This window comes from Maniola hyperantus, chromosome 9 (genome assembly GCF_902806685.2).
Source record: "Maniola hyperantus chromosome 9, iAphHyp1.2, whole genome shotgun sequence".
Lineage (NCBI taxonomy): Eukaryota > Metazoa > Arthropoda > Insecta > Lepidoptera > Nymphalidae > Maniola > Maniola hyperantus.
In genome coordinates, this window is record NC_048544.1 from 11,958,165 (window position 1) to 11,983,638 (window position 25,474).

The window sequence follows — 25,474 nt, forward strand, 5'->3', positions numbered from 1 at the left end:
GCGAAATATTCAATATTTCATCGCAATGAAAATGCGGATATTGTGTGGTTTTGATTTAAAATTTATTTCAGCTCCAAACAGTGTATTTGGATTGTAAACCTAAAACTGTATTTGAACTCGATACAAAAATGTTTTCAGTTTCATTTCATAAATTGTTTTTCATATCATCTGTAATATACTTTCATTTTCCATCAGTTAACTGTGTAGTTCCGTCTTTAAGTGTTAAAACAGGTAAAGTCAGTTAAGAGAAACATTTGATTACAAGATTGATTGGTTAAAAATTCTTATACTTTAGTACTATATTTTTTGTTAAAGTTAATAGCAAACTTATTGAAAGGAAACGACAAGATACCTTAGAAATATGTAGACTATTTAACGAAGAAAATAGTCGCCGTCGAACTAGTACTGCTACTGATACTAAATCTAATGTAAATATCAGTCCTATAACAAGGCATCGCATAAAACGAGATGTTGATTCTAACAAAATTGATAATTCAGTTTTGAAGCAAAAAGATATTATGTTGAGAGTTGAAAAAATCGTAGACAAGTTATACGATGATTTAGAAGAAAATGGCAATCATATTACTTATAGACAAAGGAATGTTAAAAATGTTACAAAGGTAAGAAATGTAAGTAAACAGATCAACGCAAAAAAAAACAATAGAAACATAATTACCTACTTATGTAATACTAAAATTAGGTACAGTACGCGGCAGAAAGTGATGTTCATCGGCCTTTAGAATGTCATTTTGGCTTTTTGGAGTATTTTCTCTGTCACTCATACCTGTATGACATTTTGTTAAGGTGACGCAGGACGCTCGACCGAAATTGGCAGCGCACGTGGGTAACATGTTTGCTTTTCACTTGACATTGTATGAGAAAGTTGAGAGGCACGATGATTTTCACCGAAATCAAGCGCGCGAAAAGGGTTTAGGAAAAGTATTTTTGAGAAAAAACTGCTGAATTTATGTTTGCAAAGTAAAGTTATTTCAACTAATGAATAAATAAACTACGTCTAATGATAAATTGTTTTAGAATTTTCATATCCCTAATCTTATTTATTTACACCCAAAGTTGTTATTAATTTAGTGTTAAAATAGGAATCTTTTGAGCCTCGTAACTTTTAAATCAATATTTTTTTCAATGTTTTATATATCAATAAACCTAGATAATGACGAGATAAATCGATATAATTCTTAGTTTTGTGCGTACAATATCGAATATTGTTGTAATTTCCCTCCTACGTTTGTATGACGAAAGCACCGAACTGAGTCCCCTTAAACGACTAATTTACAGGAAATAAAGGATAAACAAAATCGACGATTTAATTTTGCACCTGCTCAACTTTTTGGTCCACTAGAAGAAAATAGTACAAACGAAACTACCACGGAGAATAATACGGAACATAATACAAAACATACCCCTGATGAATCAAAGATTGCATGGACTAAAAAATGGAAGCATGGAATTATACCTTATTTCATTGATCCTAATACGTATGGTAAGTAGACTTACTTACCAATGAATGTTCTGATGAATTTTGAAATACCAAACTTTGCCTTCATGTCAATGTTCTCCCGACTGAATTTCGGCTAGGGCGGTCAATCGCTTCAAAGATTATGCATCTCTGGGGGAGATATAATGCACAATATGGGCTAACATTATTAATGATATCTACTCCTTTATTCTCATAGTTTGATGGAAGTGCTCTCCGATGCACGGTGGTGGTGCAACTCCGCTAACTTCTAAATAATTATGGATATTAGTACTGAGAATTTATAGACAGAAAAACATTACCTACTCATGCGTACATTATATACTCTTTTATTATATTTCTAACTACCGAAACTATCTGAAAAGGCAGAAAATAAGAACGTGAAGTGGTGTGCTTAGAGGGAAGTAAGAAAGGAAGAGCAAAGGGTCTATACGTCTGTACTGTACCCAGTCTCAGTTTATTCAAAATATTTCATTTCCACACATTTAATTTTCCAGATTCACTTCTCTCGGACATCATATTAAAAGCCTTTGATTACATAGAAAAAGATTCCTGTATTCGTCTACAACGCCTTCGAGAAAAACCCCTAGATAAACAATCTCTGCAAAGTGTTGAATGGCTTTACATAACGAACCCTTCTGGTATAAGGCAATGCGTTCATAGCAATGAAAGGAAACCTAATACGGGTGTCCAGGTAATTTAAGCACAACTGCCAATAAAATTAACTTGAAAATAATAATGTAATAGAAGACTGTATATAGGTACGAGCGTACTACGTACACGTCAGCTCCTTACCGGTTCTTCTCAATGAAGCCTGCTTTGCGAACCAATAGATGGCTTGTACCTACATAAAATAAATATTTTTGAGCTTCGGATTTTTAGGGTGATATGTATACCTAGATTTGCTATCTTCCTAAACAGTAACACTTAAAAGTAACATACTTAATATTTTTCCCAAGGGCCAAGTCTACCTACTCAAAAAATATTTCTATTTTAGATGGTGGTTCTTGGCTACAATTGTTTATCGCAGGGTGAAATAGCCCATGAAATAATGCATGTGCTAGGCTTCTCCCATGAACACACACGGTCAGATAGAGATCGCTTCATCACCATATTATGGGATAATATCAAACCTGGTATAATCTGTTAACCTTTAAATAGGTACTAGTAAACTCAAAGTAGGTATAGGGTAGGTTGAGTATGAGTATGTCTCTTTGAATATGAAAAGCATAAGATTCAATTTTACAAGATAATGCTACTTAGTGACATCGCAAAATGATGATAATTTACGTCAACTTAATAGGTAAGAGACTAGGTACGAGCGTGCTTCGATCAACAATTAGTTGATCGAAGGCTACGAGGGTTCCAAACACGTCCTTGAGAAAAGTTCATAAGCTGGGTATTCTTCTCATTATCACAATATCACTTGAGTTACCCGTATAACCATTAGAGTTAGTAGCAACTAATTTCCTAGCTTTTGTCATTTAAATGATCCTTTGCATTGTAAAAATAATAACTATGATTTTTCAATATAAGTAGGACAGGTACCTATGTGTTTTTGAACCACTTGAACAGTTTTAAAATGTCTTCTGGCTGTATTTAATTTTCCTCATATTTTTCGAATCTATTACAATATATTATTATGTAATTAGTTTATTAGGCTTTAAAAAGAATTAAGTACAAAGTGTAGGAATGTTTTACGGATATGTTTTAAATACCTATGTTAACTTCTAAAGGGTATAAAAAATATTTCGAGACGAGGCAAGATGGAAGCCTATTAAATCTTCCGTATGATTACGCCAGTGTTCTCCACTATCCACCTCGAGCATTTTCCAAAAATGGCCAAATAACGATCATGACAGAGGTAAGTATTTTTTTACAAAATCGTCATCGTCAACTGATCAACGATCAATGCTAGGCATAGGTCTCTTGTAAAGTCTTACAGACAGACTTGTAGAAACTTTCTATGCACGACGATCTTATGCTACCTGCTACTTACAATCCTATGTCAATGGCTGCCTGAATCGTATCGTCTGTCGACCAAAATCTCAGACCAAATATTATGTAACAGTCATTTTTAGTTATTCATACTAATATTATAAATGCGAAAGTTTGTCTGTCTGTCTGTCTGTCTGCTAGCTTTTCACAGCTCAACTGTTCAACCGATTTTGACGAAATTTGGTACAGGGATAGCTTGCATCCCGGGGAAGGACATAGGCTACTTTTTATCCCGGAAAATTGAAGGGTTCCCACAGGATTTTTAAAAACGTAAATCCACGCGGACGAAGTCGCGGGCGTCATCTAATTAATTATAAAGATCGTATCGTATCGTAGTGCCTGAACCATTCATTTTAATGTGTTAATAATGCTAGTTGAAGAGTTAGTAGGCATTTAAATTACCTAACACTACTAGATAAAGATCATAATCACTAATTTGTTAAATATTTGAATTTATGCAGTCCGATATTAAAGTTGGTCAACGTGAAGCTCTCAGCGAATTGGACCTAGAAAAGATCGGTATAATATACGGCCGTGAATGTGTTGAACGAAACAAAGATTATTTGCAAAAGACCTGTCCAAGTGCAGTGAAGGTAAAAGCAAAAACTAAAGAAGTTACAGCAAAAGATATCGAAGAATACTTCAAAGACAGAGTTTGGCCGTATGGAATTGTTAACTATCAATTGAAAGATAAAATGGAATTTAGTAAGTACTAGCTAATGCCCAGCATGCCGCTATTATTTAAAAGACTCGCGCACCACCTTTTATGTTATGTGTGTTACCTTCACGCAAAAGTCAATAACAACCGCACGAAGTAAAACAACTATAAAAGTTTCAACTCAATCGCAAAGAAACGTACAGATAGACAGTCGGACATATTTTTTTATACATAGAAGGTAAAGCACAGATGATCTTGTTTGAAATCTTTTACAGATAGATAAAACTTGACAAATAATACATTATACAACTTTGGTTTATAATAGTTCAAGCTTGCTAGTTTAAATTTTTAATGAATATATTTTATATAATAAAGCTTCTGAAGAATGGGAGAACATGAAAGCTGTATTTAATCATATCGAAAAAGAAACATGTATAGAATTCCGAGATATCACTGATAATTATGACATTGGTGATAATGACAATTCCACTGAAACTACAACTAAATCCAGTAAGGAAGATAGCACAACAGTTCAGTCTGAAAAAGAAAATGCAGAATCTGCTATGGTTACATCTGACAAAGAAATTGATAAACAAATAGAAGAAAATGAAGCAAATGTTGAAAATGAAATAATTACATACGAATCTAATGCGTCGGACAAACTGAAAATGACAAAGAAACTATCTGAATTAAGTCGAGCAACCTCACCGAGCAATATGAAACTCTTTGAGAAACATGATACATCTGATGAATCCAACCGTAGATATGGTACTTACTCATAATACAATCCATACTTCCATACTAATATTATAACGGCGAAAGTGTCTGTTTCTCTATCTTTTTTTTTATTTCAGGATAGGCTTGCGGCAATCATGATTTCAAGAAAGTAATGATGAGCTCTAAGTTGCAACGCGTTTACTTAGAAGATGCCTATTCACTCATACCTTGAAGGCCCCTAAGAAGATCTGTCTGTCTGCTGCTCGCTTTTCAAGATGGATGGGGCCGTTTAACCAATTTTGACGACATTTGAATTGACTAACTTTTTGGAAAGCTAACGATGCGAGTTTCATGCGAGAGCATTTACGTATTCGCTATCACTATTCTTATTATAATCACTACCCTTATTATAAATGCAAAAGTGCGTTTGTTTGTTGGTTTGTCCTTCAATCACGCTGCAACGAAGCAACGGATCGACATGATTTTTTGCGTTTATATAGTTAAAGACTTGGGGAGTGACATAGGCTACTTTTTATCCCGGAAAATTAGAGAGTAGGATTTAAAAAAACTAAATCCACACGGATGAAGTCGCGGCTATCAGTAAGTTAGTAATAATTAATAAATGCTGTTTCTACATATTATATTGAATTAGATCATATTAATTGATTAAATGTTCATTATTAAATTTATGTACGTCGAAGTGCAGTATTACAATAGGTATACATTTTCAGTAATATTTTTCTTTTCTCCAGCAAAACAATCTGTGACGAGTAAGAAGACTGTTTTGCCTGAGTCACCTGCTAGACGCCATGCAGCCAATGTGCTGGTGCTATCGCGTTCTACAAAACCAGGATGTCAGTGCCCAACTGCTGGACGACCAGGCGGCAACAAGGCAATCTCATTTTTATCTTTTTAGGACGTATTCTCTGAAAAACTTTCCGACCCACAATCAAGTCAAAATTGAGATAGGTACTATGAAAATGAAACAACTGATTATAGCTGAACAATTACGGTCAAATGGCATGATGCCTCCAAAACAAAATATTATATTAATTATTTATTTCTGTAGCCATGCAACATGTAAAATTTGATCGCACAGCACAGTTTTTCCTAATAAGTATCTCAAAGGTTGGAACATTTTTCAGTAAATAAGTATGTTGTTTCTTTATCGTCTAGATTTTACACAATAGGTAATAATAAAATTAAAGACCACTCATTCTAAAAGAACAAGTCTGAATTTGTGATAAAGTTCATTTTCGTTATCATCATAATCATCATGATCAACCCATCGCCGGCTCACTACAGAGCACGGGCACAGAATATATAATATGGCACGGGTCTCCTCTCAGAGAGAAGGGTTTTGGGTTTTTGGACATAGTCTACCACGCTGGCCATGTGCGGATTGGTAGACTTCACACACCTTTGAGAACATTATGGAGAACTCTCAGGGATGGAGGTTTCCTCACGATGTTTTCCTTCACCGTTAAAGCAAGTAAAATTTTAATTACCTACTTAAAACGCACATAACTCCGAAAAGTTAGAGGTGCGTGCCCGGATGCCCGGGTATAATTTTCGTTATATTGGTTTTGAGATCAGACATGAGATTGAACTATTCCATCTTTACAACATTCAATGATAAAAATAGTTGTTAGTTTAAAACCCGATTTATAAAGATTATTATTATATATATTATTTGTTATGCTATAGTACGATATCATAGTTGATTTTTGACACACAGATACTTACAATCAATGCAGACTGTTTCAATTCAGTGAACGATCTTCTGCATTTGTTCGTCCATGTGTTGGGTCTGGAGCACCAACACAAGATGCACGATCGGGACTCTTTTCTTCATATTGAATGGGAGAAACTCACTCCAGGTAAAAATTTGTAGAACCTAGTTCCATTAAAAAAATATTTCCGCTATCGAACCTGAAGAAGGCTTATTAAAATCTAAATAGGAAGGAATAGGAAGAAATAGGAAGGAAGGATAGTAAAAGGAAAAGGTGACTGACGGACTGATCTATTAACAGCTCAAACTACTGGATGGACCGAGCTGAAATTTGGCATGCAGATAGGTATTATGACGTAAGCATCTGCTAAGAAACGATTTTTGAAAATTCAACCCCTAAGGGGGTGAAATATGGGTTTGAAATTTGCGTAGTCCACGCGGACGAAGTCGCGAGCATAAGCTAGTTAAGTATATTGGTTTAATACAAAATTAAACTGTAGTACGGAACCCTCGGTGCACGAGTCTGACTCGCATTTAGCCGGTTTTTTTTATTATGTCTTACACCCTAATAGATATAAAATGTATGGTAAGAAATATAACATATTGTATTGGTTTGTGGTGTTTTAAAGTGGATGACGGGATGCAGGCGCGTGTAGTACATGATGCTGGTGTAATAAAAAGTTCTTATTTAAAACAGAAATAACTGAAGATATCAAAGACACATTGCCCCCGGCCGCTTCAGCAGGGTTCGCTTATGACTACCAGAGTGTAATGCACTACCCCTGGCTTCGGATAAAGGATGGTGTTACAAATATCATGTATCCGATTTGGGTAAGATTAACTCATTTTCTACATCTTTCATACTAGTTTCATAGATTGAAGGAATTCGTCTGATAATAATTATTAAGGTGGTTTGATACATCCGGCCGCGAAAATTCAAATAAAATTTGAATTTCGCGGCTGGATCTATCAAACCACCAAAGAAAAATAGATTTCACTTCGCTTACACTTTGTTTATATGCTTGGAAAAATTGAAAATATCCCAAGAGTTTTTCCTGAAAAACTAAAATGACTTAATAAAATTTTGCAGAATATTATTAGTGCATGGGAAGTACAAAGTATCAAATATTATGGACCAAGAGCCAACGCGTGCCAGACCTTAAATTTTTTATAAAAGCTGAAAGTTTCTCTGCGTATTGTCCCCAACACAGAGAGGAATGATCAGCGACTACGAAGTTTGGATCATGGTGGCTTCGGGAGATGCCAGATACCCTTAAACTTTTAAACTTTAAGGGTGTCTGGCAGAGGATTGCCACGTTGCCATCCAAACTTCATAGTCGCTGATCATTCCTCCCTACACTTATAGGGACAATATGCAGATAAACTTTCAGCTTTTATAAGATAACGAAGGACTGGCATGCGCTGGCTCTCTCTCTCTCTATTATGTCTGTACTCTGTGGTGTACAGCCTAAGTATGAGTATAATATATAAAAGATTAGTCGTGCTGCATGCTAGAATTTTATTTTTACTTGTTGCAAACATTATAAAATTCCCTCTGACTTCAAACATTCAATCCTACGTAACCGTTGTTAGCACTTTCCCGATTACATTGCGCTCACGCATAAATATTATATTTCAATGAGCAAGAACTTAAAAACTTTCTAGTTATAAATTACATATTAAGTCATTAAAAAATTTATAACTTCAGTGCGTGCATTCGTGAATTTTTATCACGTAATATGGATTATTATCATTTACCTACAAGTACGTGAAAAATTATATTATTTAGACCCCTGTTCTATTCTTTTAGGTAAATGTATCAACATACTTTGTTACCTACCTGTTTATATACTTTTTTACTTTTTAAAGTAGGTAGGTACTCAACCAAATGAGTCATACGAGTAGTTTTAGGAATTTCGAGAGTCAAGCTGTAGATATTTGGAGTTTAGTGGACTATAGATTTCAACCGATATTTTACTATTACAGAATTTATTAGGTACCTTACCCTTTTTTTTGTTTCAGAATGATGGTTGGGCAATGGGTAACTGGCAAGGATTGAGCTGGGTGGATGTTCAAAAGATTAATCTCATTTATATGGATCAGTGCGAGAAAAGGAAACAGCATACGCGCAATATCTGACCCAAGATTTAGACATAAAATTAAAATAACCTTTAAAAATAATATTAAAAACTCTTTATTTCTCTACCATTTAAAACCTTCCTTATCCAACACAAGTAGGTTCACTTAATTTAAGGATTATCATACTCAAACCATCTTTTTTAGGGTTCCGTAACTCAAAAGGAAAAACGGAACCCTTATAGGATTACTTTGTTGTCTGTCTGTCTGTCTGTCTGTCAAGAAACCTACAGGGTACTTCCCGTTGACCTACAATCATGAAATTTGGCAGGTAGGTACATCTTATAGCTGACATTTGGGGAAAAGTCTGAAAACCGTGAATTTAGGGTTAGATCACACAAAAAAAAATTAAATTGTGGTCATGAACTAATAGTTATTATTTTCAACTTTCGAAGTGAGATAACTATATCAAGTGGGGTATCATATGAAAGGTTTTCACCTGTACATTCTAAAACAGATTTTTATTTATTTTTATGCATCATTGTTTTTGAATTATCGTGCAAAATGTCGAAAAAATACGACTGTAGTACGGAACCCTCATTGCGCGAGCCTGACTCGCACTTGGCCGGTTTTTTAATGGAATAGTTTGTTTTATTTACCGACAAAAACTTCATAACCCAGTCGTTGATTTCACTTTTGCCATCTCACTAGGTATTTAGGTACTATTAATTATTCTGTTTACGGATTTCATTTGTTTGTATGTTAGTATTTGCGTCTGAGTCTCCATTCTGTTTATTTGCAAGTTTCATTTTTTTTTTCACTCATCAAACGTTCGATAGTATCGTTTTCGTATGCACTTTCTGTTAATTTTTTCTTAACCGACTTCAGTTTACCAGAATTTTCAGTATCTTCATTTGTGCCTTTTGTGGCTACTTCATTATCTTCATCTACTTCTACTACGGTATTTTTGCTGTTTATAGTTTCTCCATCTTCATTTCCAGTATCTTCATTTGTGCCTTTTCTGGCTTCTTCATTATCTTTATCTACTTCTACTACGGTACTTTTGTTGTTTATACCTTCTCCATCTTCGTTTCCTGCATCTTCTTTGTCGGAATCTTGTCCGTTTATGGCTGGTTCCTCTTCATGTTTTTCCTCTGTACTTTGCCCTTCTGCAGTTTTGTTGTTGTTTTGTGCTACGTCATCACTATCTGTGTCTTGTCCTCCGTTCTCGCCGGTCTGACCTCTACCTTTTTCTCCTAAAGACTTTTTACAAGTATTTAATAAGTTAGACACTTTCCTTTTATTACATTCGTGGCCAAAATACATCTGTAAACGCATTTTGTCAAGCTGGGACAACGTATCCGAAGGAGAAATCAGTAAACCAGGTTCCTGAAACGTAAACTAAAATTATTAGGTAGGTATATCTAGAATCCATTAAGAAATGATTACGAGTTTCGTATTAAAAAAGCCATCCGATAGAACTTCGTCTGCATGGAGTTTTATTTATTTTTAACATATTTTCTGAATCCATGGGTTTACTTTTATTTTATTTTTAGCAATCTAAAAGTCTCTGGTACTTTACTAGACATATACAGGTCATATAGGACCTAGTGCTGATATATTAAATGGCATTGGAGACCCATGCTTGGTATTGAGTCGATGGTTTGGGATGATGTACAAATGTGTATCGAAAATCTTTACGCCACTGCAGCGTTTGATGCGTTATTTTGTCGTGGACGCGACTAAGTATAGGTAAGCACGAAATGAAGAAGATTTTAAAATAAGACTGTTTACTATAACTCATCCCCTGACGTTATGTTGGTACCACTGCTTGGTTTGCTTTATTGTTTAGAACATAGCCGGCTTCTCTTAGGAACATAGGGTTTATTGTTATTTTGCAAAGGTGCCAACATAGCGTTAGGGGACAAAGGACAAATAAAGTGAACAGTCTGTAAGTAATAAGTATAATATTATATTTACCAAAGGTGCTATAGTAGCATGCCCATTCCTGCTGAAAGCTCGATCATGAAAATGCATCACGCTCAAGGGATCGTACTCGACCAGAGTCTTAGACGTTTTCTCTGTTTGTTTACGATACAAATGTTGGTAAGCTGATGAAATAAAATATGCAAAATCCATAAATAAAATTCTAGCATTACAATTTAGTCCATACCTGCCAACTTAATATTTTAAAAATGTTTGCCTGTTCGTCTGTTACCTTTTCACGGTTCAACCGCTCAACCGATATATCAAGACTTAGATAGATAGGTAGGTACTTACTGCATATAGAGTTACCGGATAGCACCGAGAAAGGAAAGATGTTTGGGAACTAACTGCGATGCAGTGATGGTTCGATGGGATGCGATGGAACTCGGGGGTTGATCCCGTGTAGGCACCTCTTACTTTCCGGAGTACTAACATTTGCTTGAACGGTGAAAGAAAACATCGCGAGGAAACCTGCAATCTGCATGCCTGAGAGTTCTCCATATTCTCAAAGGTGAGTATAGTCTGCCTATCCGCACTGAGCCAGCGTGGCAGACTATGGCTTAAGCCCTACTCCTTCTGAGAGGGGACCCATGCTCACTAGTGAACCGGAGAAGGGTTGATGATGATGAAGAAACAAAAGAAAATTGTCGAACCAGGATGAATGTTATCCCACAATACCCCTATGTATTTATCCCGGTGAGGATGTGTTACTTCGTCTCTGATACCGATCCCGTGGAGTAAAGTATGCAGCATTTCTTTGTTCTTTAAACAATCATAACCAAAAACTAGCTCCTGGAAAAAGCAAATCAAATAGGTTATACCTAGTTGCCTTGGACCGTGGCTATGATACCATCCAATCGGAAAAAAACCATTAAGCGGGCTGTTATCTCGTGAACCGTAATACAATAGGTAGAGAGTTGAAATTTTCACAGAATGTATATTTCTATTGCCGCTATAACAACAAATAATAAGAATTTCAAAATGGTATAGTCGTTTTTAGCTGAAATGATGAATTAGTAGTTTTTAGCCGAAATAATGAAATTAGTTCTTTTTCCAATCGGAGTAGGTACCTAGGCATTTTTGTAATAGAAACAATGGATGTTAATTTTACGTGTACCTACTTAAATGTTTCATTAACCTTGATCTGATGCTGCTACGCTACGGACAGTCTACGATATGCTACCCAACTCAATCAATGATATAATCGTTGTGGTCATGCTATAGGCCTGTTTATTAAAAAACTTGCAAAAAACCAGTGGCTTATGCTTACAATTTCTCCGGTATCCTTAAACCTAGGCTCGTGATTGCATTCCCGTTCTTTATTTGGATTAGTGATGTGAAGCCAAGCTTTGTTGTCTGATGGTTTCTCTTTCAAACTTATAAATTCAATACAAGAACTCATCTGTATTATTTGAATAGGCGATCGTATTAAAATTTCGAAAACAATATCTGATTTCAAAGTAAAAAAAGTCATATTATTATATATAATTCCTAGGTAATTCATATATTATAACAAAACAATTTGATAGATACAAGACCACGCGTTGGTGCTTATTAGTATATGCAGTTTAGAGTTAGTCGAACTATGCCACTATCGAATGTAACCCAGCACGAAAAAATACCTAGGTAGTACCCCGACACCAAGTATTTACGTACTTATTATTAGGTACTAAGCCAGAATCTCGTGAAGTAGGTCCTGAACTAAACTGAGTGAAGCTAAATGAAAGGATGACGAAGCGCATCTTCTGGCGTAGCTCATTTAAAAACTAGTAGATTATTTGACTAATACGCTTTGTAGCCATTATTTACCTGCTAAGAATACAGTCATATGGTCAATAGAGAGCTAATTTGGCATCTATTAGGAAAAAATATATATTATGTGCAATTTCCATCGCGGGTTGTATTTTTTCCTGTCATTACAATAATCTTTTTTACACTAAATAATATCGTATCGCATAATATCTAGGTTACATTCTCGATAATTTTAATCATGTATAATATTACTACAATATTTAATGCCTACCAAGGAACTCTTACCTTATAGACCTGGGTACTAACTACAACTACCAACCATTATCAAAGCCCCTCACCATAAGATCGGTTGTCCACATAATATCTTACGATGCCGCTGGGCCACCGGAAACTTACATCGTCCTCTAGTGCAAGATCTTTCTGTATCTTAACCGTATTTACTATAAAAGAGAATTTGGTTCATTAGTTAGGTACATAGTTAGACCTTTTACGAGCAGGTACCTAATTAGTACCTACTTCATACCTTTTATTAATTAAAGCTTTTATTAATTATTTCAAAAAAAAACAGTATACCTATTTAGTAATGCTCGTGTCACTCAGTAGGGGATGGAGAGAGTTATGCTTGGTGTTTCTGTACGTGATCGAGAAAGGAGGAGATCTATAAGAGAACCAGAGTAACCAACTTCGAAGCTGAAGTCACATGAGTAGATATCCCCACTGAAGTGGCAATGGGCAGGGCACATAGTTTAAAAATGGCGGCCTCGCATCTCAAAGCGCAACATTCGAAGACCTCTCACTTGGTGAACAGACGACATCAAACGATTCTCAGGGAGCGGCTGAATTCAGAAAGCGCAAGACCGTAGCGTATTGAAGTCCCTACAAGTGATCTTTGTCAGATGTAATAAATAACGGCGAAGGTGAGCATATTAGACGATATTATAGGTACATATACCTAGTATACTTATATCATTAAACATTTTTTTTGAATTGAATGCCATTTGAATGCAGTATAGGTATTCTTACTATTTCTTACCGTAAGGAGCCCTTATGAAAGCTGTAAAAAAGGATAATAATTCTTTAATTCTCTGATGAAAAAGATTATATCTACCTACCTGAATAATTTCACTTTATAGCAAAATATGGAGATGGGTAACATAATCAATTAGACCCAGATTGCGTGGACATAATATGCTTATGCTTGGTACCTATCAATCTCAAAAAAAATACGCAATCGCGGTGCTGCAGAAGAATACCGTCGCCAAGACACCTCTAGAGTGAAATTCTTTCTACAGTTATTCGTATTATCTAGTATTCGTAGTATAAAAGGAAAAACTGACTGACTGACACAGCTAAAACTACTGGACGAATCGAGCTGAAAGGCATGTAGATAGCTATTTTGACGTAGACATCAGCTAAGAAAGGATTTTTGAAAATTCAACCCCTAAGGGGGTAAAATAGGGGTTTGAAATATGTGTAGTCTATTCTAGTAGGTAAGTTCTTAATTTATAAATTCTACACACGTAGGCGCGCAATCAGTGTAACGTTCTGCTGTGCAGTTACCATCGCACGTCGTGTCGCCGACCACGTCGCGCTTTGTGTGGGTCCGAGCCTAATCATCTGCGAGATTTCAATTCTCACCTATTCCATCCACTCCTCGCCTCACTGAGCCGCGCCAGTGCGAAACCATCTTCACTGCTGCTTGTTACGGCTTCCATAGATATGAAAGCGCTACTCTTTAACTTTAAAAAAAACTGGTCCGTCATCAAGGGCGGCTGCAGGCTGGTAATGGACAGTGGGAAACTAGGAGCCTGCTTACCAAATTTACTTCCATCTATCAGAGGTTGCACAGGAGGATCAAGTGACGCAAAAGCAAAGTATACAAAAATAGTAAACAGAACTAGTAACTCTGATACAAACAGCATTATGTTTGTGAAAAAATTATTTTATTATAGTTTTGAAACGTTACCTACTATAATATAATTTCGTGTAGGAAACAATAAAACCTAGTGCAATGTTGTTTTATAGCGTTAATCACGAGATTTGAAAAATTTGACTACCTAGGTAGGTACGGTAGTATATTTACTTTGATATTTACCAAGAGGCTAGTTAGGTATCTACCTATAGTCCGCGACAGGTAGAGATGGCAATCGGAGTATGAGGCGGGGGACGCCCCGCACGCCGCACGTCACCCGCGCTCGCCCGCACCGTCTTAGTGCGGGGGCTGTGAGCACTCTGTTCCGTGGCCTCGAGGGTGTGCGAGGCGTTCCCTCCTATATTGCTATCACAACCTGTCGCATACTACAACCTGTCGCATTTAGACGGAAACAAAGAATTTCTAAGTACTACTTCTTAGGACGCAAATCACTAACAATCTTATTTATCTATTGTTTTTATGTCTAAATTATTAAAGGTAGGTACATAACTAAGTAGGTACCTACAGTTTTAATTTATCTTAATATTTTAAACTAATTAAACACAATACATTACATACTTTTAAGAATACCATCCTAAAATACAATAAGTAGGTAGGTAGGTACGCCTAAATCAAAAAGTTGAAACCTACTTTTTAAGTCCGTTAAAAAATCAAAAAGCTTCAGCCGTTAAAAATGAATGCCCGTTTTCACTTAACCTAGGAGTCGCCTAAATCGGATGCCTTAGTATTTTAAAGATGCCTAGACAAAAAAAAACATTTCACAAAGCCTAGCCCATAGGTGAGCCCATAGGCCACGGCTTAGCCTTTGTTCTAAAACAGCGCCCCCCTGTCAATGTCATTCAAGTGCCAAGAGAGCCTTGTCGCATTGTAACATCCAATAACAACGCTCCAAGTAGTTGCCTTGAAAGATATTAGCCTATCAGATTTTTTGTCACCATGCTGTTTCTTCAAACGCAGAGTCCAAGTTTTGGTGCAGACAATGTTTTAGTTGTAGTTTTAATAATAGAGAATCGAAAATACTTAGTTATTTATAAAAAAAGAAAAAAAAAAGAAAAACATTAATATTATCATAATAATATAGTGTCAGCTTTTTGTTATATAAATTTAACATTTATCATTAGTACCTGTGTATAAACGTGATACGGAATGAAGCCGAAATACGATTCTTGAAGTTTTTACCGGCTGTCAACTAGAAAGTCAATAAAACGGTGCGGATAAAATTTTAACAATATTTGGAACAAAGACCTCATTGCTGTTTTATATAAAAACCATCTTGATTATTTATTGACTGAATACGAATCAAGCACTATTCAATAATGCTTGCATATTTATTATGTTGTTTTATATTATTAGCTATTCCATCGTCGCACATAGTTTTGGCGAATAGTGGTTCCGTTGAATTGAATGAATATTCTTTTGATAAAATTGTGAATAAGTTCGACGCTACGTTAGTTAAATTTGATGTGGCATTTCCCTTTGGTGATAAACATGACGCCTTCGTGGCACTAGCCAAGGAAGCGAAGGACGTTCACGAGTTATTGTTTGCCGAAGTTGGAGTAAAAGATTACGGCGAAAGAGAGAACGAAGCGTTGGCGAAAAAATACGGAGCCACCAAGGACAACTTCCCAGGGGTAAAATTGTTTTTGAAAGGAAAGAGTGAACCGATTACGTTTGACGATACAAAGGGTTTCACAAGCGATCACTTGCGAAATTTCGTGCGCGACAACAGCGGAATATATTTGAGCCTCCCTGGCTGTATCAAGGACCTCGATATTCTTGCAATTAGGTTCCAGGGCTCTGCTAAAGAAGACAGAGAGAAAGTTTTAAAACAAACTGAAGACGCTGTGGAAAAACTAGACAGTAAGGTAAGGTATCTAATCACATTAGCGTTGATTCAATCTATACTAATATTATAAATGCGAAAATGTGTCTGTCTGCTAGCTTTTCACGGCGCATCCGTTCATCCGATTTTGACGAAATTTGGTACAGAGATAGCTTGCATCCCGGAGAAGGATCCTGGAAAATCAAAGAGTTCCCACTGGATTTTTACAAACCTAAATCCACGCAAACGAAGTCGTGGGTATCATTTAGTTCAAGATATTTTCATATGTGTACTTACTACTTAATATGTTAAAATTTGTGTCTTATAGGATGCAGCTACTGGAAAGATTTACAAAACTATAATGCAAAAGGTTCTGGAAAAAGGGGATGAGTTCATAGCAGCTGAAATAAAAAGAGTTAATAAGTTACTGAGTGGCAAAGTGTCAGATGAAAAGAAGAAAGAATTGGCTTCAAGAATCAATATTCTTCAGTCGTTTACATTTTCTTCTGGCAATAAAAAAGAAGAACTATAAGTTTACTTTTAAAAAGAATAATTGTTTATTTGATTAACTTTGTTTTAAAATTTGATGAGTAGTGAGAAAAAATGAGTATTTAAAAAAACAAGTACAACGGTAAGTTATAGTGTCCAGACTTGCACAGCAGAAGTCAGCTTTTTGCACTGTGTAAACACTTATCAATTTCTGCAAGTTTTGTATAACATGCCAGTGGACACTTGGCTTAAGGCTCAGTATCCACTAAAGGGGAGATGCATTAGCGGACCAATTAGATTATTTGATTGATAATGTTACAATATTTTCACACCATAGGTCAACTTAAACGAATACCGGGCCTAATGCTGTTTTAGGAAGAAATAAAAAAGTTGTAACATCTTCAAGCTATATTTTGTCATTGTCACTCTAATAAACAGGAAACACGGCTTGCATTTATTAATATCCATAAATGTTAATTGTTTAACTACCTAAAATTGAAACCAAAGTACTTAAATTTATAAATTGCAATGTATGTATGAGGTAAAAACAATTAGCTAACTTATTTAAAAAAAAATAGTTGAATAAATTGAAGTTGATTTTAGTATTGATTTATGACACTAAATTAAATAGTGTATGACTGTATACTTGTAATATAGTGTCTCACTCTTTGCTATGAAGGGCTGATTTGTTAATTGCCAAATAATATTTAATGTTTTGACAGCTGTTCTTGTATTGGAAAATTGGAAATCATAGAAATCTGCCAAAATGTCTAATTTATTCATTGGATAAACAAGAAAAGAAGAAAGTTTATTTGGTGATTGAAAGATCAGCCCTTTTGGTACTAAGATGAAATTAATTTACTTCACAGTATGTACTTGATTTTATTCACACTACTTTTGATACATTTAATATTTTTTCCGTAATTGCATTCCATTTCAAGTGTTGTACCTATTTATAGGCTCTTTTGAAAATTTTACATACAGCAATGTGTTTTAGCAATAATATTATTATCAGTAAAATATTTTTCATGCACCATAAACATCATAGTATTAACTTTTATCTGTTATCTGGGTGTGGGTGTGTTATCATCTTACAAAATATTTTATATTTGTTTGATTTATAGAATATGAGTGAAATAAACGTGTGTTTATAGAATTTTGTTATTTACCTATACGGTTTACTTAATCCATCAGTACCCATATTATAAATGCGAAAGTGTGTTTGTTTGTCCTTCAATCACGTCGCAACGGACCAACCGATTGACGTGACGTGAAGACCTGGAGAGTGACATAGGCTACTTTTGTCCCGGAAAATCAGTTCTCATGGGATTTTTAAAAACCTAAATCCACGCGGACGAAGTCACGGGCATCTGCTAGTACTAATATAAATGCGAAATTGTGTCTGTCTGTCTAGTGAGTATTGTCTGCTAGCTTTTCACGGCCCATTCGTTTACCCGATTTTGATGTTTGGTAGATACAGGGATAGCCGGCAGCCCAGGATGGCCATAGGCTACTTTTGTCTCTGAAAATCAAAGTTCCCTCAGGATTATTAAAAACCTAAATCCACATGGACGTAGTCGCGGGCATCTTTAAGAATTGCAACCCGACACAAAAGTAACGTAAACCTTAACGATTGATGAAGCAAGAAGATATTTCATACATCAGTGTTCAATCAAAATCGGTTCAGTGATAATATTGCAATCTAATTATCTCCGCCGCGCTGTTGCACGCCAGGAAAAGTACATAGTCGACAAGGTAAAATGCAACATTAATTCACGTTGATAAATCGAATGTTACTTCCCTCCCCGATTTGCCATTTCAACCTGTCGCGTACCTACTATATACCTATTCAGTTTCCTTTCGCGAGTCTAGTGTTAGCAAAAACTTAGTGTATTGCAATGAAATACAGCCAAGGACAAACGATTTCACATTAAAATTATAAATAGTACTATCCAGTTTAACACATTTCCGGAAATCCGTTCGTCTATATCCATATGTGTCGGTACCTAAATACCTACCTAATAAAATTAATATGTAAATGTAAGTATGTATGGGCGGTGGATACTGGGTATGATAAACAAAAAAAACAATTTATGAATGATATGTATTCTAAATTTAAATTCACAAATACAAAATTTTAGCAATTCAGCACAGCAACATATTTCGCGATATGTAAAATAATATAATAATTTTTAGTTTAGCTAGAATTTGAGACGGGCGATACTTGCGAACCACTTTTTGGCTTGAATGTCTATGGTTATCTGTGTACGGATTTCCAATACTTAACTATCTAATAAAACATTTAGAGGACTATCTACAAGACAAGACAAAGATCAAAAATGATTTTTTCGGGCTCCCTAGTAGAAATTTTGACCGCGACTTCGTCCGCGTGTACCTATTTGGGTTTTTTTTTAATCCCATACAAAGATTGATTTACCAAGATAAAAAGTAGACTATAACCATCTTTGGGATGCAAGCTATCTCTGTACAAAATTTCGTAAAAATCGGTAATTAAAAATGGAACATGAAAATGTAATAGACATCCACATTTATTATATTAGTATGGGTGTATAGACTTATTATATAGAGACATTGGCACAGCGCCGGCGAAAAAGACAATAATATCATCGCATACCACAAATTCTAGCTTCAAAATAATTTTATCAGACCTAGCACGATCACTGCGATAACACTATATCACTTTTATTGACGTGGAATTGAGAAAACCTGTTCCTTCAAAAGTTTGATTTTATCGATTCTCAGTGAAACTTTCGTGGCAATCAAGCTAGGTGACTGTAAAAAGGATTTAATCTAAAGCTAAATGTCCACTAGCAATTTGACTTGCAGAAGTTGACTGTCATGTCAATATCTACACGTTTTTGTATACAACACTTGTAAAGTTGGCTTGCTCCAAGTGTTAACACAGTGCAAGCTACTTAGAGCCAATTTCTGCAAGTTTTATTGCAAGTGGACACTTTATGACCTACTTATATTATGCTAACAAAACCACTTAAGCACTAGTCACAGCAAATCAGTGCTTGGACCATGTGACTGTGCTCACTGCACTGTCAGCCAACGTGACATTTCATACAATTCACTACGGTGCAGTGTGACCACAAAGAGGCAGCAGAATAATGCCTTGCCTTACTGATGTTATATCTACATAGGTGTGTGACTAGTGCTTTAGACGTTTCTATACATCAAAATCGAATAAACATCATCAGGTCGTCAAAACTGCAAATTACCTAAATAAAAATATACCAAGACTGATAAAATTAAAACTGTGTAGGTATGTGCTAAAAACACATCCAAGCGGTGCGGCGCGGCAACACGAAAATCAGGCGCCCAAAGGAGTTGTTAGTGACACAACCAGTGGTGGATGCTGTTGACGATTCAAAAATAATTGTCAAAGTTTAATTGAATAAAAAATATTTTTATTTTTTTTACCTGCAGAACGTCGATTTCCTCGTTGCGGCGCCCGCACCACTTGGATAATGTTTTCGCTCTGGCGCCATCTCCACGGACAAAAGAATCGTGGCAATTGTTTCGCCGTGTGACAAAATTCGCTACAAACTCAATGGGTCAATCTCCACAGGGCGATAGTTCGTATCGAATTTTGTCATATGGCGAGACTATCGCCGCGATCCTCTCGTCCGTTGAGATAGCGCCTTACATTCACAATGTTTAAAATAACTACTCCTATGAGTATGTGTGCACAGTGCAGCCGCACATCTCACAAAATCATTGAACACAAGAGAGGATTTGATTCCACTTTCTTGGCACAATCCATCTTATTCTGTAACAAAGCTCTATTAAAAAAGAACATTAAGTAGCAAGTAATTGTCAAAATATATTTCTATTATAAACAGTTTATTGTTATTGTAACAATAATTTCAATTGCATTAACTACCCGCAACACAAAAGGGAAATGTGCAGTAGTTGATTTTAGGTTATCTGCTGGCTTAGCAGTTATAGTTCTTTCACATAGTTCACGAAGGCCACTGACTCATGCTTGTGTTTAAGTCGTATCGGTATACGTAAGGTACACTAAATGTGTGCGTTTGACAGCGCTTGCTCGCGACTGATTGGTCCGACATGCACGCACACTTACGCAATGACCATGTAAACGACGTTACCACAAGTAAAGTTCAGTAGCCTTCGTGAATTGCAAGAACTGTACCATAAATTCAATAATCATTGCAATGTGATATTATAACATTCATACTAGCCCTCTAGTTGCTTATAATTAACTGATAAAAAGTACAGTAACTGCATGATTATCGAAAGTGTGTGTCTGTCAGCTAGCCTTTCACGGCCCATCTGTTCAACCGATTTTAACGAAATTTGGTACAGAGATAGCTTGCATACCAGGGAAGGACAAAGGCTACTTCTTTACCCGAGAAATTAAAGTTCCCATGGGATTAAAAAACCTAAATCCACGCGGACAACGTCGCGGGCATCATCTTGTGTATAATAAAAAGTGGATCAGGCGCTCCTAATACCTACTTGAAGCAAATCCTACTTATCCCATTTCGACTAACATATTAAGCCTTCTCGCTCTCGCTCGGCATTCAGATGTGCTTTGAAGATGCCCCGCTGCAAGGTGGCTGTGGGAAGTAGATGTGCGACATTGACAGGGAGAGCCCATAGCTACACCACTCGCACGTCCGTAGCGCCCATCCGTAGCTCGCATCCATAGCATGCATCCCTCCATATAAAAAACATACAGTAGCCGGCAATAAATATTTTACATCGACCATTACAATGAGATTTTGGCTTTATAGAGCATTGTCACTCATACCTGTGACGTTTTGTCGGTCTCAACAACAGAGGTAAAGCTATTTTAGCGTTTAAACTATTGTGAGTGATTTCCACTATACATGTCTCACACCCGGCTTTACTCACGTGTTTAGATGATACACGATGATAGCCCAATTAGTTTCGAACCCTTCCGGGGTCCTTTTTCACAAGGACTGAGTTCGCGCACGCGTCACGGTCTCAACCGCGAAACTAGTCGGGCTATCGTCGACTAAACACGTTAGTAATGCGGTGTAAGACATGTATAAGAGACAAAGCTCTACAAAACTATTATCTCTTTCTAAAGGGTTAATATTTCCTGCCGGGTACTGTAGCTTTATTTAACCTTTTTCTACCAATGCTAAGCTATGTGAAGCAACGAAAATGATTGGTAGATAACACACACATCCATAGCAACATAGGATCACACATCTCTGGTGAAAAAGCTGCCTTAGACTAATACGTAAATTAACATCGAACTTTATACAAAATAAATGGAATTCATTACATATTATTAATTAATTAAAATGTTAAAAGTTATTCCGATTTTTCACTTTGCACTTTAAGTTCTTTTAGTTTTAAAACTATGCCATCCGAGTCTTTCTCATCAGGTTCTTTCTTGCAGCTATCATCGGGGGTTTTGTCTCCGATTTTGGGCTCTGGCGTCTCAGTATCTTCACTTTGTGTGATACTGCTTTCGTCATCAGATTCAGAAAGGTCATTGGTGTAAAGACTGCACTTGGTCCTGACAACCTCCTGTGCTTCAGCAAACTTCGTCTTCCACAGTTCAGCATCTGTAAAAATATTGTGAAATGTCAATTTTTTAAATAGAGTTTATTATTATTAGAGAAATTGTGCTAGTGGGGCACATATAAAAGATATTATACATATCTAAATATATAAAAAGAAAAGCTGACTGACTGACTGACTGATCTGTCAACGCGCAGCTCAATCTACTGGATGGATTGGGCTGAAATTTGGCATGCAGAGACATCCTGGTAAACACACTGGTGAAGCCCTGTACAACCATCAATCCCAAGAAGAAGAAAATCACTCACTTTGTGGAGTCCCAAATTTGATAGCCAATAATTCCTGTTTCATTTGTTCATCAGCAAAATCAGCAAACACGGACCAGTTGAAAGCCTTATCAGAGCCACAGTGTACATTCATCCTGATGTCTGGTGTGATAAAGTGGTTTGCGCATACTTTCAATGTCTTGTCACGACGCATAACAACTCTAACTGTATTGTTACCAGTGTGTCGCAACAGTTTAATGTCACCTGTTCCCCGTTCCTGGAAAAAAAGCATTAAAATATATATTTTGACCTACTATTTCATATTTGGTCAGCATGGTGGACTATCGTCTACACCTTCTCATTCTGAGAGGAGACCCATGCGTTGCATGATAGTGTATGGGCAATGGTGATGATATTTTGACCATTATTTTAATAGCAGTGATGATCAGTAAATTACAAGATTACTAAAACTTGTAAGTTTAAATAAATTAACTTATAAAATTACCTACTCGAATAAAAACCACTCTTCAACAGCTAATTTGTAGCTATAGTCATACTTAGAATTTTGTTGCAAAGAAAAATCATATTTATTCCAGTTAAATTAACAATCAACCCCAGAATGAGAGGGAATACGCTGAATTTTGGTTGTCATTGTACCTTCATTTTGGCGTCCTAAAAGTTGTCGTAAAAGTGAAATAAAATTTCGTCTAAGCATCGTAAGTTATTCAAGGTCAAAGTGCACAAAAATGGGTTTTCCAGCTAAACGGTAGTTTTATCAATACTTATAATAAATCATAAAATATGTCTGACAAAAATTGTAGATCATGTAATTATCTACAAAAATTGTTTTTACACTTTCATCCCTAAGGCTGAGATCTATAGAGCGTACTTTGACTTATATTAAAGAAAAAATTAAGAGTATTCTATTGATAAATCAACAGAATACTCTTAATATTTTTTTTAATATCTTTAATTATAAACTCAATTAAGAAGATAATGCTATTCATTAAATAACTATAGGAACCAAACTATTATGATCACAATTTAAAGTTATCTATGGGAAAAACATATTATATGATAAGGATTAAGTTAGATTTAGGTGCTAAATGGACCATAAAATAGATAATAATTTGTATAGAATAAATTAATGTTTTTAGTAGAATCTTAGGTACCTTCCATTCGTGATCAGCGGTGTCATATCTATAAAGCCGTGCGCGTATTTTCACCAGCTCTTCCTCGTCTTCTTCGTTGGTATGAATGTCGACCAACGGCAGAGACACTATTGGGTCGAAGTGCGGGTCATGCTCAGGGGTCTCCGCTTCACCATTCTCGCTCTCACTGTTGCGTCGCACGCTTTCCTCCACCTGAACACAATAGAACAAAATACAACAAAGTATTCACAAAAATTTGAAACGCACTAAATTAAAATTGAAATTACCGGTGAAGACATTTTCTGTGAAGAATGTTACTAGGTAAGTTTTGATGATGCAGCAATAAGTACCTATTCAATCGCAACAATTTATTAGAAAATTCAGAAAGTTTAACAAATTAGTAGTTACAAAAGAAACAAACAGAGAAGCTGTTAAATTATAGAATATATAAATCATAGAGTAAAGATATAAATCCTTTTATACAAATCTCAATGTGCCACAATGTGCTTGGTTAGATTTTATCAGACGAGCCAATTTTGTCGCTGCTGATTTCACCTGCATGTTGGGCTGGTGTTGGTCTGTGTTTGCCATACACAAGTACCTATATTTGCTGGTAGTTTTTTTTTCAACTGGCTCTACGGCTCCGGTTTTTTTTTTTTTTATAAATTTTGTGATTTGCGATCAGTCCGAGGACTTTTAGCAAATTAGGTGTAGGATATTGTTTTGTAGCGGCTGCTCCTCTTTAGTAGCTAGCACTCAACTCTTTATTGCCTATCAAGAAGCGAGGTCGAGAATACATTTTCTCTTTAGGCGTCTCGGGTAGTCCTCAATTAAGAGCCTGGTGGCTAGTGGATTCGGATGCATCAGAACTCAGAAGCCGTTCTTCGTAGCGTTTCGCTAGCCCCCGAACTTCCTCCTTTATTGATATTACGTTCAGGTTCTGTTCAGTTTCAGTTCTTCATTTGTTATAAACCACGGCGTGTTAGCGATTGAACGTAAAATTATATTTTGCATTCTCTGTAATATGTTGAGGCTGGAGTCACATGCACTACCCCACAGTTGTGCGCCATAGGCCCCAGGTTGGCTTCAGGACTGATGTGTATATAAGCAGTTTATTATCCACTGATAATTTAGAGTTTCTACCCAATAACCAGTGGAATGTTTTGAACCGTATGTTGAGCTCCTCCCTTTTTGTTTTGATGTGCTTTTTCCACGTTAATCTTCGGTCAAGATGTAGTCCTAGGTATTTCACATGGTCACTGTGTGGCAAAGTGTTACTACCAAGATTAACTGGCGGGCAGTTTCCTTGTCTTAGCGCGAAGGTTACCTGTACTGATTTGTTGGAGCTTGCCTTAATCCTCCACTTCAGAAACCAGTCAGCAATCTGGTGAAGTCCTTGTTGTAAAAGTGCAGAGGCAGATGCAGCGTTTTTGTGGCTCACTAGGATAGCAGTATCATCTGCAAATGTTGCTGTAGTTATATTCGGCATGGTTGGCAGATCTGCAGTATATATTGTATACAACGTAGGCCCAAGAACAGATCCCTGCGGCACTCCAGCGTTGATGTTGTAAAACTGTGAAGTGGTATCTTGTTCTTTGATCTGGAATATTCTATCAGACATAGGAAGCCAAGAGTTGTATGTAGCTGTGTGGTAAGAGAGATTTTAGCTTACAAATAAGGCCCTTGTGCCAAACTTTGTCGAATGCTTGCTGTATATCTAAGAAGGCAGAGGCACAATTAAGTTTTTGCTCTAAAGATTTCCGAATTTTATTACAGACTCTGTGGACTTGTTCAACCGTCGAGTGAGCTTGTCTAAAACCAAACTGGTGTGGAGGTAAAATATTATTATGAA

General features: G+C 36.2%; 4 protein-coding genes across 4 annotated transcripts; 2 read left to right on the forward strand and 2 right to left on the reverse strand.

The window, feature by feature from the left end:
• Positions 1-38: 38 nt before the first annotated feature.
• On the forward strand, positions 39-8,772 carry LOC117985035 (uncharacterized). Its single transcript, XM_069501082.1, has 12 exons — positions 39-231; positions 316-620; positions 1,297-1,501; positions 1,993-2,189; positions 2,493-2,631; positions 3,232-3,359; positions 3,955-4,198; positions 4,527-4,919; positions 5,621-5,760; positions 6,607-6,748; positions 7,298-7,431; positions 8,623-8,772. Exons 1-12 carry the CDS (start codon positions 129-131, stop codon positions 8,737-8,739), a joined length of 2,247 nt encoding a protein of 748 aa, XP_069357183.1. The 5' UTR covers positions 39-128; the 3' UTR covers positions 8,740-8,772.
• Positions 8,773-9,468: 696 nt separating this feature from the next.
• LOC117985260 (zinc metalloproteinase nas-13-like) lies at positions 9,469-14,343 on the reverse strand. The gene is made up of 7 exons (XM_034971950.2): positions 14,231-14,343; positions 13,448-13,468; positions 12,753-12,854; positions 11,933-12,111; positions 11,316-11,454; positions 10,657-10,787; positions 9,469-10,065 (listed from the first exon to the last, which is right to left on the reverse strand). Exons 1-7 carry the CDS (start codon positions 14,334-14,336, stop codon positions 9,469-9,471), a joined length of 1,275 nt encoding a protein of 424 aa, XP_034827841.1. The 5' UTR covers positions 14,337-14,343.
• Positions 14,344-15,514: 1,171 nt separating this feature from the next.
• On the forward strand, positions 15,515-17,814 carry wbl (endoplasmic reticulum protein 29-like protein wbl). The gene is made up of 2 exons (XM_034971746.2): positions 15,515-16,212; positions 16,498-17,814. The coding sequence occupies exons 1-2, from the start codon at positions 15,664-15,666 to the stop codon at positions 16,699-16,701; spliced, it is 753 nt and encodes a 250-aa protein (XP_034827637.1). The 5' UTR covers positions 15,515-15,663; the 3' UTR covers positions 16,702-17,814.
• LOC117985057 (ran-specific GTPase-activating protein-like) lies at positions 15,945-24,053 on the reverse strand. The gene is made up of 4 exons (XM_034971748.2): positions 23,910-24,053; positions 23,644-23,835; positions 22,514-22,748; positions 15,945-22,249 (listed from the first exon to the last, which is right to left on the reverse strand). Exons 1-4 carry the CDS (start codon positions 23,919-23,921, stop codon positions 21,993-21,995), a joined length of 696 nt encoding a protein of 231 aa, XP_034827639.1. The 5' UTR covers positions 23,922-24,053; the 3' UTR covers positions 15,945-21,992.
• Positions 24,054-25,474: the final 1,421 nt, after the last annotated feature.